General features: G+C 39.1%; 1 protein-coding gene across 1 annotated transcript; it reads right to left on the bottom strand.

Annotated features, from left to right (window-relative positions):
* Nucleotides 1-60: 60 nt before the first annotated feature.
* Nucleotides 61-2388, bottom strand: IAQ61_007930 (uncharacterized protein; the record flags this gene model as incomplete). Its single annotated transcript, XM_003840562.1, has 2 exons — nt 61-1919; nt 1971-2388. 2 exons carry the CDS (start codon nt 2386-2388, stop codon nt 61-63), a joined length of 2277 nt encoding a protein of 758 aa, XP_003840610.1.
* Between the last annotated feature and the right edge of the window lie 9693 nt (nt 2389-12081).

Raw genomic sequence — 12081 nt, 5'->3', positions numbered from 1 at the left:
CTCAACAGACTTGCGAAGTCCATATCCCTCATCGCCAGCCAGCTCCTCAGATTGGGATGCCTAATCGTCGGCCGGCTCGACCCTAACCAATACCTCTTCCAGAAACCCTTCCAAGAAGCCCGCAACTTCCCCACCCATACCCACTTCCCCTTGCTCATCCCATCGATCAAGCTCTTCGAATTTGTCTCGAATCTCGTTGACCAAAGTTTTCACCCGTTCATGACAATCCTGCCTGTGCCGCCTACGGTCTACGAAGCCTTGTGCATCATCGAGTGAATGCATCGAATCCGTCTTGTTCTTCAGATTAAGATGATATGTACGACGAGATAGCGCCGCTTCAAGTGCAGGCACTACGACGCCCGTAAGAGCTGTTATCTCCAAGGGAGCAGATGAGGGAGATCCCAAGGTCTGGAGGAGACTTGGATGGTTGCTCGTTGGCTTAGGACGACCAAATGAGCCGCGTGACATAGGTATGGGCTTGGGAGATGTATGTAGTGGGGGTGGGGGAGCTACAGGCTGAGCAGTGCTTTGCTGGATGGGTTGCGATATCCAATTTGAAGAAAGAGGTCCACCAAAGGGATCATTGGATGTTATCGAGTCAGGTCGCGAAGATATTGACGACGACGAGTTCATTGGCATGAAGGCCTGCTGGGGTGAGAGGAGAGGCTTTTGTCCCATCAGAGATGGAAGCGCTTGCTGACCCGCCAGTGGTGGTAGTGGCTTATGGGTGAGCGAAGATAGTGGCACTTGATGATGTAGTCGTATTGGGCTCGGGGATGACTTGACAGGTTCTACGGAGGATTCATTGGTTGCTGGGCTTGTTGATGACCCTCGGAATGGTGGGATTTCAGGTATGGACATTTGTGGAAGAACCGACGCACGGTTTGGTGTAGGATTGCGAGGCTGTTGTGGTGTTATCTCCATTCGCTTCATGTCTGCGGCTATTTCTTGCTGCAAGAATTCTTCGTAAGCATGAGAGAGCGGGGTCTGTCGTCGTGGGCCTTGAGGTGCTGCTCTGGTCGGTGTAACCAATCCTCGGTGTTGAGGTGGAGAGAACAATCCAGGTACTGGTGACTTTCGTGGAGATTCTTGAACAGGTTGTTGAAAACAAGGCGCCCCTCTCTTTTCTGGCGATGGTGGAAGTGGAATCCTCGCAGCAGTGTTTACGGACGCCATTCCAGACTCTAGGGTTTGCAATGGAAGCAGACGTTTCGTCGGCGAGGCTGGTGGACTCTTGATGGTATCCGCATTTTCGTTGGCATAACCACCGTTTTGACTAGAAACGAGGGGCTTTCGTTGTGGTGAAACATTGCGAGCGTTCGCGCCAGCATCATTCATAGGTGCCAATGCTGGTCCCCTGACTCCTCCCATTGGTCGTACAGTGCCAAAGTCCCACAGATCTTCATTGACAGGCTCTTTTCTTTTGATGGGTGTTACCTCATCCTCTGATTCAACAGCCTGTTTGGGATACCGAACCTTCCAGTCTTGATACCTTGTGATGAGCTCCTGTAGACGGGCAGGTCTGCCAGCCTTGCGGATAAAGTTCGTCTGTAGAAGCTGCTTTGCATTTGGTCGCTCGCGGGGATCCTTGCGCAAGCAAAGGTCTACAAACTCCTTGAAAGCAGGCGAGAAGTTGCCGGTGAGTTGTGGCGGTGGATTCTTTGGAATAAGAAACAGCACCTTCATGGGGTGTATGTCCGCGTAAGGAGGCTCTCCGTTAGCCAGCTCTAGAGCAGTAATACCAAGCGACCATATATCGGCCTTGCCGTCATAGCCTGACTGCTTGATCACCTCAGGGGCCATCCAAAAGGGAGTACCAACGAAAGTGTTTTTCTTCGTCATGGTTGCTGAGAGCTGGCCCGACACACCAAAATCGGCCAGTTTCACTTGTCCACTTGCCCCCACGAGTATGTTGGCAGCTATATCATGTCAGTCTCTACGTAGAAGCGCTAGAGTGTCGGACAACTGACCCTTTATATCTCGATGCAGCTTGTGGTCATCGTGCAAATATGACAAGCCCATCAAAAGCTCCTTCAATATAACTGCGATTTCAGCCTCGGCTATAGCGCCGGGCTTCATCAAGTCTGCGCAGCTGCCGCCTGAGCAAAATTCCATGACAATCCACAAATCTGAGCCTGCCAGATACGAGCCAAAATATTTGGTTACGTATGGCGATGTCATACTGGAAAGGATCATAATCTCGCCCATGATATCGTCCACCTCGTCTTCCGCATTCTCGACGTCAATGACCTTGATGGCTACTGTATTCCCCGTTCGCCGGTCGATGCCTTTGTAAACCTTGCCAAAGCTGCCTCCACCTATGCATTCTTGTTTTGTGTAGAGTGTGTTTGGGTCGACAGACTCATTGGCGCCCAGTTCTGTCGCCATCTTATCGCAGTGGTGTCGTCCAGCTTGTCAAAAGAGCTGAGCGGTGTGTACAAGGGCTGCCTAGGAGCAAGGGTCGGATTGCGGTGCGTGCAACTAGTGGGGTGGACGGTAGTAGATGACTCAACCGGGTGCCTGGGTTGAAGAGGCGTTTACAAAACTGGGAGAGGCGAGACTGTGCTGTGTCGACGGTACGCAGTACCGGTACCCCACGTGGAAAGCGAAGGATGCGATCGGGCGCGAGCGTCACCGTGGCCACGTGGAAATATGGGCTGGCGGATTGAAGACGGACAAGCGAGGAGAATAGGTGGGTTGAGTTGTGTCCTTGCCAGAGAGTCACTGCCGATGTCGTGATGTGGTGACTACTAGTTGAGCGGGGGTCAGTCGTGGTAGTGGTGCTAAATGTCAAAGGAAGGCGGGCAGAAGAATCCTCTGGTAAAAGCCGCTACGCAAACGCGAGGCCTCTCAAGAGATGGGATTACTTTGTTTACTTCGAGTGTGGCGAGGTGCTATTGCAGACCTGTTTGTAGTGGCTCGAGTGCGCAGAGTGAAAGGCGTGGGATTTCTTGTTTCGTAAACACAGATTGCGCGGGCAACAACGAATGACGAAAGGCGGGCAGAGAACGGACAAACTTGGTCGGTGGCCTCGAACTGGGTCGTCGTCAGTGGCCGAATGGCAGGTCAAAGGCTCGAATATGCGCTGGTCAAAAGCATGAGTCGTCAAAAGTACTGAGCACGGTGCCTGGTGTTTATTGCTGCTCATGCTGCTGCTGTCCGTTGTCATGGCGGGACTGGCATGTCGGCGCGTCGAGAGTGCAGGGATCTCGCGTGAGGCCTACCTACCGGTACTGCATGATATCCACTACTACGAACCAGCAATCTTCCTCTCCAAAACATGGCGATGCTATTGCTGCACCGAGGACCACAGATCTAGGCTTCTTCGCCCAACTACCAATGAACAGTGCCGCATTTGTATCGACAAAAGGCCATCATGTTGCAAGCGGGGTAAGCTGATATCACGCATGTCTCATTAACGGTGGTAAGAAACAGCATGATTGGCTGTTGGCCACTTTACAGCTACCATCATTATGTACACATTAGAGCCTTATAATTTATGTCAAGTTGAACAGACAACATGTACTTGTCTACATTGATGTGTATCAACGTAACCTACATAGGCTCCCTACTTGTGTGTGTGTGAAGGGCTTAGGCTTACGCCCAAGCCTATGTCTAACACAAGATAGACAGAGTGTGTAAATTTGGATCACTAAGGTCATGAATGATTTAGGAGATGGATCATTAGATTGTATCTACTACGATCGGACTTATATGAATAGATGTGGAAATCTAGATTACTAAGGTTAGGAATGATTTAGGAGATAGATTATTTAGATTATATCTACTACGATTAGACTTATATTGTTCCGTGGCACAGGGTATATAGGAGAAAACAAGGTTTAGCCTAAAAGTTAGGCGGGTTGAATAGTATAAAGGCATGAATGATTAGAGGATAGATTATTATTACTCCTAGAGACTTCACTTTAACTCTACAATATTAACTTTTCTCTTATAAACCTGTATTAAATTTATACCCTCTATAATAGGATTACTACTATTAAACCTTACCCCTCCTACTTCTTCTTATATAAATAGGTTACTCTCCCTATTAGTTTAAATAGCAAAACCTAAGGGGAACTTATCTTATCTTAGTAAAGGGGAGGGCCTAGTAATAAGTAACTAAGAGGATATTTCTCCTAGTATAAGGGGGGTAGAGAAAAGTTAGAAAATAGGTAGTATTAATAATTAGTATTATTAAGGTAAAATAGTAGGCCTATATTAGGACGTGGCTTACGCGCGTTAGTAGGAATAGAGTAATAACACTAAGAGGCTAACTGTGAAGGGCTTGGGCTTATGCCCAAGCCTAGGTCTAACACAAGATAGACCAAGTCTAACACCACTACTAAGCGAACACACTACACACCTATAAAAAGGCGCAGAGGGCTTACCTCTCCTTTAAGATACTAAATACTATTATTAACACTTATTATATTCTCCCTTAAGGCTAGTCTATAATATTTTAGTATCTTCTTCTAAATATACTATAATAGTAATAAGAGATAGACACGCTAGATATTTAGAATAATTAGGTGCAACCTAATATAGTAGAAAGGCTAATATAGTAGGTCTATAGATTAATAGAATAATAGGCTTAAGACTCTACTATAATAGCTATACTATATTAATAAAATAAGGAAATACGTAATTGTTATAGATTAGCCTTAAGGGAGAATGCAATAAGCGTTAATAATAGTATTTAGTATCTTAAAGGAGAGGTAAGCCCTCTACGCCTTTTTATAGGTGTGTAATATGTTCGCTTAGTAGTAGTATTAGACTTAGTCTATCTTGTGTTAAACCTAGGCTTAGGTATAAGCCTAAGCCCTTTATATACCCCTAACCTTCCCCTATAAACTATTATAAAGTTATCTTTCTAGGGGTCTAGGGTTATATCTTTGTCCCTATAATCTATTTTAGGCTTTATTTCTATATATTCTTAGGTTTTATTATTATATCTTTGTATTCCTTCCTAATTTATAACAGGCCTATATATTAAGTAGTACGCGCGCGTAGCGTCTATATACTTATTTTAGTACCCTACTATAAAAGTTCTAATATAGCTATCCTACCCTACTATAAATTTCCTAAACTTACTTTATTATATAATAGATTTTCCCTACTAATTAGCCCTCCCTCTACTCTTTCTTTATTAATCCTGCCTATCTAGCCCCTATTATATCCTTATCTACTACTACTAGTACTAGTAGTAGTAATCTACTATAAGGTAGTTAGACCCTGCGCTAGGCCTACTAAGATAAGGTGCGTACTTCTAATATTCTCCCTATATTTCCTACACTAACTTTTGCTTAGTACACGTCTCCCTAAATATAGTTACTTAGTAGCTTTATTATTTCTAGTAACTTAAATAATAAAGAATATAATAGTAGCTTTATAAAGCTACTTCCCTATAATTAGTATATTAACTAGCTTTATCTTTTTAGTAAGTATAACTATTAAGAAGGTAGTGTGCCGTGGTGAGGGATGTATGGGAGGAAAACAAGGCTTAGCCTAAAAGGTTAGGCGGATTGAATGGTATAAAGGCATGAAGGATTAGAGGATAGGATAACAACAACTCTAGCAGACTTGACTTTAACTCTATAATATTATTATTTCACTTATGTTGCTATATTAAACCCCTATCCTCTACTATAGGATTACTACTATTAAACCTTGCCCCTCCTACTTCTCCTAGTTTAAATAGGTTACTCTCCCTAACAGTATAAATAGCGAAGCCTAAGGGGAACTTATCTTATCTTAGTAAAGGGGAGGGCCTAGTAGCATATAACTAAGAGGACGTTTCTCTAAGTATAAGGAAGGCAGAGAAAAATTAAAAAAAATAGGTAGTGTTAATAATTAATATTGTTAAGACAAAAATAGTAGGCCTATATTAGGACGTGGCTAACGCGCGTTAGTAGGAACAGAGTAATAATACTAAGAGGCTAACTAGAAAACACTAGAACACTAGAACAACTAGAACAACTAGAACTAGAATAACTAGAACTAGAATAACTAGAACTAGAACAACTAGAATAACTAGAACTAGAATAACTAGAACAACTAGAACTAGAACAACTAGAATAACTAGAACTAGAATAACTAAAACTAGAATAACTAAAACTAGAATAACTAAAACTAGAACTATTAGAATAATTAGAACTATAAGAAGCATTAGTAATACTAGAAGTGCTAGAATACCTAGAATATTACTACTAATAGAAAAGCTACCACAAAGGCTACAGAGTAGTGTGCGCTATTAGTAGGAAAAATAGGGCTAGGCTAAAGTTACTAACGTAACAAGAATCCACTAAAAACAAATATAAGTGCTAGCACTATTTAGGAAGGTGTGGAAATTTAGATCACTAAGGTTAGGAATAATTTAGGAGATAGATTATTAGATTATATCTACTACGATCGTACTTATATATATAGAGCTTTAGCTACCCTTACTAGAAGGTAAATAATTAGTAAACCTTCCTTACTAGAGCTCCTACTTTTTATTAGGCACTTGGCAGTAAGCTAGCAGTTAATTAGATAGTAGGTTATACAGGGGTATTAATTAGGATTAATTAGGATTAATTAGGATTAAGATACTCTGTAATCTAGTTAATATCCCTCCTGTAACACACCCCCTAGGTGTAGGTAGATCTTTTATTATTATAGTTGCGCTTATAGTTAGTAGGTAGTGTAGCTAATTAGAGTATTATATATCTAAAGGGTTAAATTAGCTTACCCTTTAGATACTAACTAGCGCGCCTTCCTTGTTTAGCCTGCGCTTACACGCGTAGATATTATCTAGATAGAGCTCTATAACTCTATCTACCTAACTATAATCTTTACTATAGCTTAAGTTATAAGATTATCTAACCCTAAAGATCTAAACTATACCTATATCCCTACTAACCTATCTTAGTTAAAGTTAAAACCTGCTACTTACGCTTACTCTACCTATACTGCCCTTATTACCTCCTACGTAGCTAAAGCTATAGTTACTAAAGCTACTACTACTAAAGAAGAGCGCGCTACTACTAAGCGTAAGGCTATTATAGAGTGTGCAGTAGCTAAGCGCGTAGCTGCTACTACTATAGCTAAGATTACAAAGCTAAGGCAAGGCGCTCCTACTCTAGCTCCTACTACTCTAGCTCTAACTCTAGCTCCTGCTCCCCCCTAGACCCCGCCTAAGGCCCCTGCTCCTACGCCTACTCCCTCTCTAGCTCCTAAGGAGACCCTAAGATCCTCCTACTATAGAGAGCCTAGTATTTATTATACTAAAACTTATCTAAATTATCTACGCTTAGCGCTCTTTAATAAGTCTAATAGCGAGTGCTATAACTCTTCTAGTAGGGGGACTTAGTGCTAGTAGTACTCCTCTAGGTATAGCTATATCCTAATATATATAATCTATATAAGAATTTTTCCTTTATAATACTTTTAGTAAGATCTTATACTAATAAACTAATAGCCCTAAGCTTGCCTAACGCTCTATACTATCCTTCCTAGTAAGGAAGCAGGTAGGTAAGAGCTAAGACCTTCTTAAGGATAAGAAGTAAAGGGTCTTAGTGCTCCTTAAGGAGAGTAAGGCTAAATAGTAGGAGCTAGTAAAAGCTGCTGCTACTGCTGCTAAGCTTGCGCGCAAGGCTACTTCTATAGCTAAGGGCGCCTAGAGCTCCTTATTAGAAGATAAGGACTCTAGCTCCTCTAAGGTTCCCCCTATAGATCCTAGGATAGGGTAACCTAGGTAGCCCCCTATAGACTCTAAGGCACGCTTCGCGCGCGTAATAGAGCTCCTTAGGGAAGCTACCTAGTTAATAATAGAGAGGTAGGCTATAGTTAGTTATTTTTATATTATATTAATAGATCTTATATACTACCTTACTTTAATTAACACTATATAATATATACTCTGCTATTATATAACTTTAGGTGCTCCCTAAACCTTATAAATTATTATATAGTTAGGTTTTTAGTAAGCCTATTAGCTAGTATATTGCTAGTAGGTAGGTAGGTAATATAGAAAGATCCCTTTGCATGCTCTTACCTAAGCCATATGTTTTAAATATCTACATAGCGTAGCTTAGTAGTAATCCTTTTGTTATTACCTACTACTAACCTAATAGTTTATTAATTATTATAATTAATTATCTAGGTAGTATCTAAAGTAAGGTGTATTTTAGTTAAAAAGCGTTTTAACGCTATTACTTCTTTGCTTACTTGCTTAAGCGCAAGGAGCTCTGCCTTAGTAGTTAAAGTGGTAATAGTTAATTGTTAAGCTACCTTCTAAATAATAGGTCCTCTAAAGAGCGTGATTAGGTATCTATATAATAATTGCTAAGTATTAATATTATTAGCAAATAACGCATTACTACATATTATAAGCTTATTAGGATCCCTATTCCTATATTAGATTAATTAGTATTAAGTTTAGTATAGATAGACAATTACTTAATTAACTGCATTAAAGTGTTGTTTAGATAGGTTAGTAAGGTATTAGGAGAGCTAGGAGGCTGCATAGGCAATATTAGGGCGCACCATAATTAAGGTGTAAAGGATTAATCTAACGCGCTCCTAATAGTCCTTAATCTCCTTTTTAGTAGCTTCTCTAGTGCTCTTTTTAATGTCTTTACTTAATAGTAGTGTAGTAGGGAATTTTCCTATCTCTACTAGATTAAATTTCTTTATAATCTTGTTAATGTATTTATTATAAACGAGCGTTATTATCTATCTCTTTCTATCCTAGATTACTCTTACCCCTAGAAACTAGCTCACAGGTCCCTTCTCTTCTATAGTATATCTTTGCTTTAGAGCTTAGATAACTTTGTAAGCTTAGCTTGCGTAGTTTTAGTAATAGAGCGATAGGATATTGTCTACATAGAATATTAACAAGATACTGCAATCTCTATTAAAGAACAGGCATAGCTCCTCTTTAGAAGCAATAAGCTTATTTTCTTAGAGTATAGTTAAGAGCTTATTATACTATAATAATAGTAAGTCTTTTAATCTATATAGAGCTTGTTTAAGCTTAACACACTTCCTAGGTATTTAATATCCTTTAGGTAGCTCACAGATAACTATAGGGTGTTAATCCCTTAAGGCGTTAAGGAAAGCTCTAACAACGTTATATTAATATATCTTAAGGTTAAACTTAGCTCTAATAGCTATTGCAGTCCTAAAGGTTTAAGCTGCTAGGGTAGCTACGTAGGTTAAATAAATTAAGTTAGTAAGCTATAGATCTCCTCTTACTACTATCCTTGCTTTGCACTTAATTAGGTAACTATCCTAATTAAGCTTATATGTAAACACCTATTTAAGTAGGAGTAGACGCTCTCCTTTAGTTAGCCTATTAATCTCCTCCTAAGTACTAGCTTTTAGTAGAGTATTAATTTCTTTATATACTGCGTCTCTAAATTGCTGTCCTATTTAGTAGTTATAGAGATCCTTCTATTATTTTAGCTCTTTTTATAGAGCGTCCTAGTACGTATTCCTTTTAGGGTTTTTAGGAGATTTGCTCCCTATTACTACTACAATTATAGCGTGGATTATAGTATTTAGTTTAGGATATACTAAAAGATTGTGCAAGGGATTTCTAATTAGATCTATATCTAATAGATCTATTACTATATATATCCCCGCACTTATAGAGCCTCCTAGTGGTTTATTAGGGTCCTGTCCCTAAGCTTGCTTACTAACACGCGTTAGTAGCAGTCCTTTAACTTACAGTTTTCTACTTCTTCTAGGAGCTCTAGGTGCCGCTTGTAAGGGATCTGCAGGAGATATAGAATCTAGTCCTAAAGCAGGTAGGTAGGAGCTCTGCTTACCACCCCTATAAGAGCTAGATAGGGTACCCTTACCTATCTCTGTGCTCTTATAGAGTAACCCACTAATAGCACTCTCCCCTCTAGGTCTTTCCTAGGAGCTACCTATTGTGGCGTTAAAGTAAGTTAGATTACTACTATCTTAAGTAGTAAGACCCTAATCTATAACCTATATAGATCCTTTGTTTCCTATACTAAAGTTTAGTTCTAGTGTTAGTTTAGGAGTTTAGAGCCCTATTAGCTTAGGGGACTTTATATAGATCCTTTGTGCTAAGCTAGCTATGCTTAGTACCTACGCTAGAGGTGTCTGCTTAGGGGGTTATGAATTACTAGGCTAGCTAGCCTAATTATCTACCTCCTCTAGCTCTACCCTACCCCCTAGCTCCTACGCTAGGTTTAGTCCTCCTTGCTTACTAGACTCCTTATATTGCTCTACTACAATACAAAGCTAATTAAAGATATTAAGCTCTTTATATACTTCTCCTACATCGCAGATCTTATCTTTACTAATAACGTTAACTATCTTTTAAGCCTCTAACTGTTAAAGCTGCTCTAGATCTTTCTCTTTATAGAAAAGATCCTTATTAAAGGTAATATTCTGCGTTATAATAATTTAATTAAGTAAGGGGATCCATATCCTATATATATTAGATGCTCTGTATCCTACTAGATATCTAATATAACCCTAAGGGTTTACCTTAAAAACCCTCTTATAACGCCTAGCTGCTTAATCTTAGTTAAGGGGGTAAGCTTAATAGCTATAGGTGTATATTCCGCTCTAATTAGGGCGGAGATTAGCAGTTGCCTCCCTTATCTACTCTAGTTGCTACTACCTAAAGTATCTAGTAAACTAACAATCTAGCACTTTGTTAGGTAATATTATATTATAAGCATAGGATAGGCTTATATTATAGAGCTAAGTCGCTACTTTAACAATTTTAGGCTAGAGCTTTGTTAGTAGGTTAGCACTAATCCTTATTTTAATTAATTTCGTTATAATCTCCTGCCCTACTCTTTCTACTCCTCTATTAGGTTTATAGGTATATACAGGTAAGCTCTTAATTTTAATACTATTATTAGCTACCTAGATCTAAAAGCAAGATTTGCCACGCTAAGGGAGTGTTGCAATATTATTATCTTATATAATCTTAACTATGCTAAGCTTATATTAGTTAAGTATTAAGCTTTTAAAATTTTTAAACACCTATATAATCTTATTAAGGTTTTTAGCTTGCAGTAGATAGGTATAAAGCTTTCCTAAGTAGTCGCACTTTAATACTAAGATCTATTGCTTGTAAGCCATACCTATTAGCATGTTAAATAGATCCTATAATACCTAGTAGTATAGACGTAGTAATCTTTCCCTTAGTTGTCTTAATATAACCTATTAGGCATGTGTAATAGCGCAGTGCTTGCATTTACTCCTAGGAGTTCCTTTAATCCTAACGTTTATTACTAACTTAACTAGAGCTTTAAGCGCCTTAGGTCCTAAATAGCCTGATTGTTAGTGCTAAAGCTCCTTACTATCGTGTCTTAGGTAAGTTGTCTAGGATTATTAGGGTTATTTAGGCACTATACTTTAGATTATTTAATAAGGGGTAGAGGGCTTATATTCTAGGAAAGTTAAGTTAAACTTGCGCAGTAACTTAGCTAATACAACGCTCTTTTCTAATAATCTAAACTATAAGGTAGCATCTAGCCTAAGGAACTAAACTCCTGCTTTAAGCAATTAAGCTTCTAATATAATATTTACATAAAAACCTTCTACTAACACCACGTTAGTAAGCACCAAATCTTCTGTTTTTAGACCTCTTGGTCTATTAAGAGCATTAGGGATTACTCTAGTCCCTCTACCTAAGATTAGAAAAGCTTAAGTTCCTGCTTTAACTATCTTATATTTAACTAATCTAAACAAGCTTTCTTCTAGGTAGCTTATATTATTAACTAGGTGCACTGCACCCCTGTTGTTAAAGATAGTGCTCTTTAATAGAGCGTAAGCTTCAAAGTCTATAGTTAAATAGATCCTGTTCGTTTTCTCTGCTATTAACATAGGGTTAATTAGTGCTGCCTAGATACTGCCTAGATAGGTGATCGCGTTTTCTTTTGCCTTACTACCATAATCTTAATTAATAGGATAGGACTTAATTAGAGTTTTTCTTAACTCTTTAAATTTTAGATTCCTATTAATCTTTTTCTTAATCTCTAATTGTTAAGTAGTAGTAAGCTTGTTACCTATATTAATCCAAGCTTTAATAATATTTTTGCATTTAGG

Source organism: Plenodomus lingam (assembly GCF_022343315.1).
Source record: "Plenodomus lingam strain CAN1 chromosome Unknown contig_3, whole genome shotgun sequence".
In the NCBI taxonomy this organism is placed as follows: Eukaryota; Fungi; Ascomycota; class Dothideomycetes; order Pleosporales; family Leptosphaeriaceae; genus Plenodomus; species Plenodomus lingam.
The sequence above is the reverse complement of the archived record's forward strand: the minus strand, read 5'-3'. Positions and strand labels throughout refer to the sequence as shown.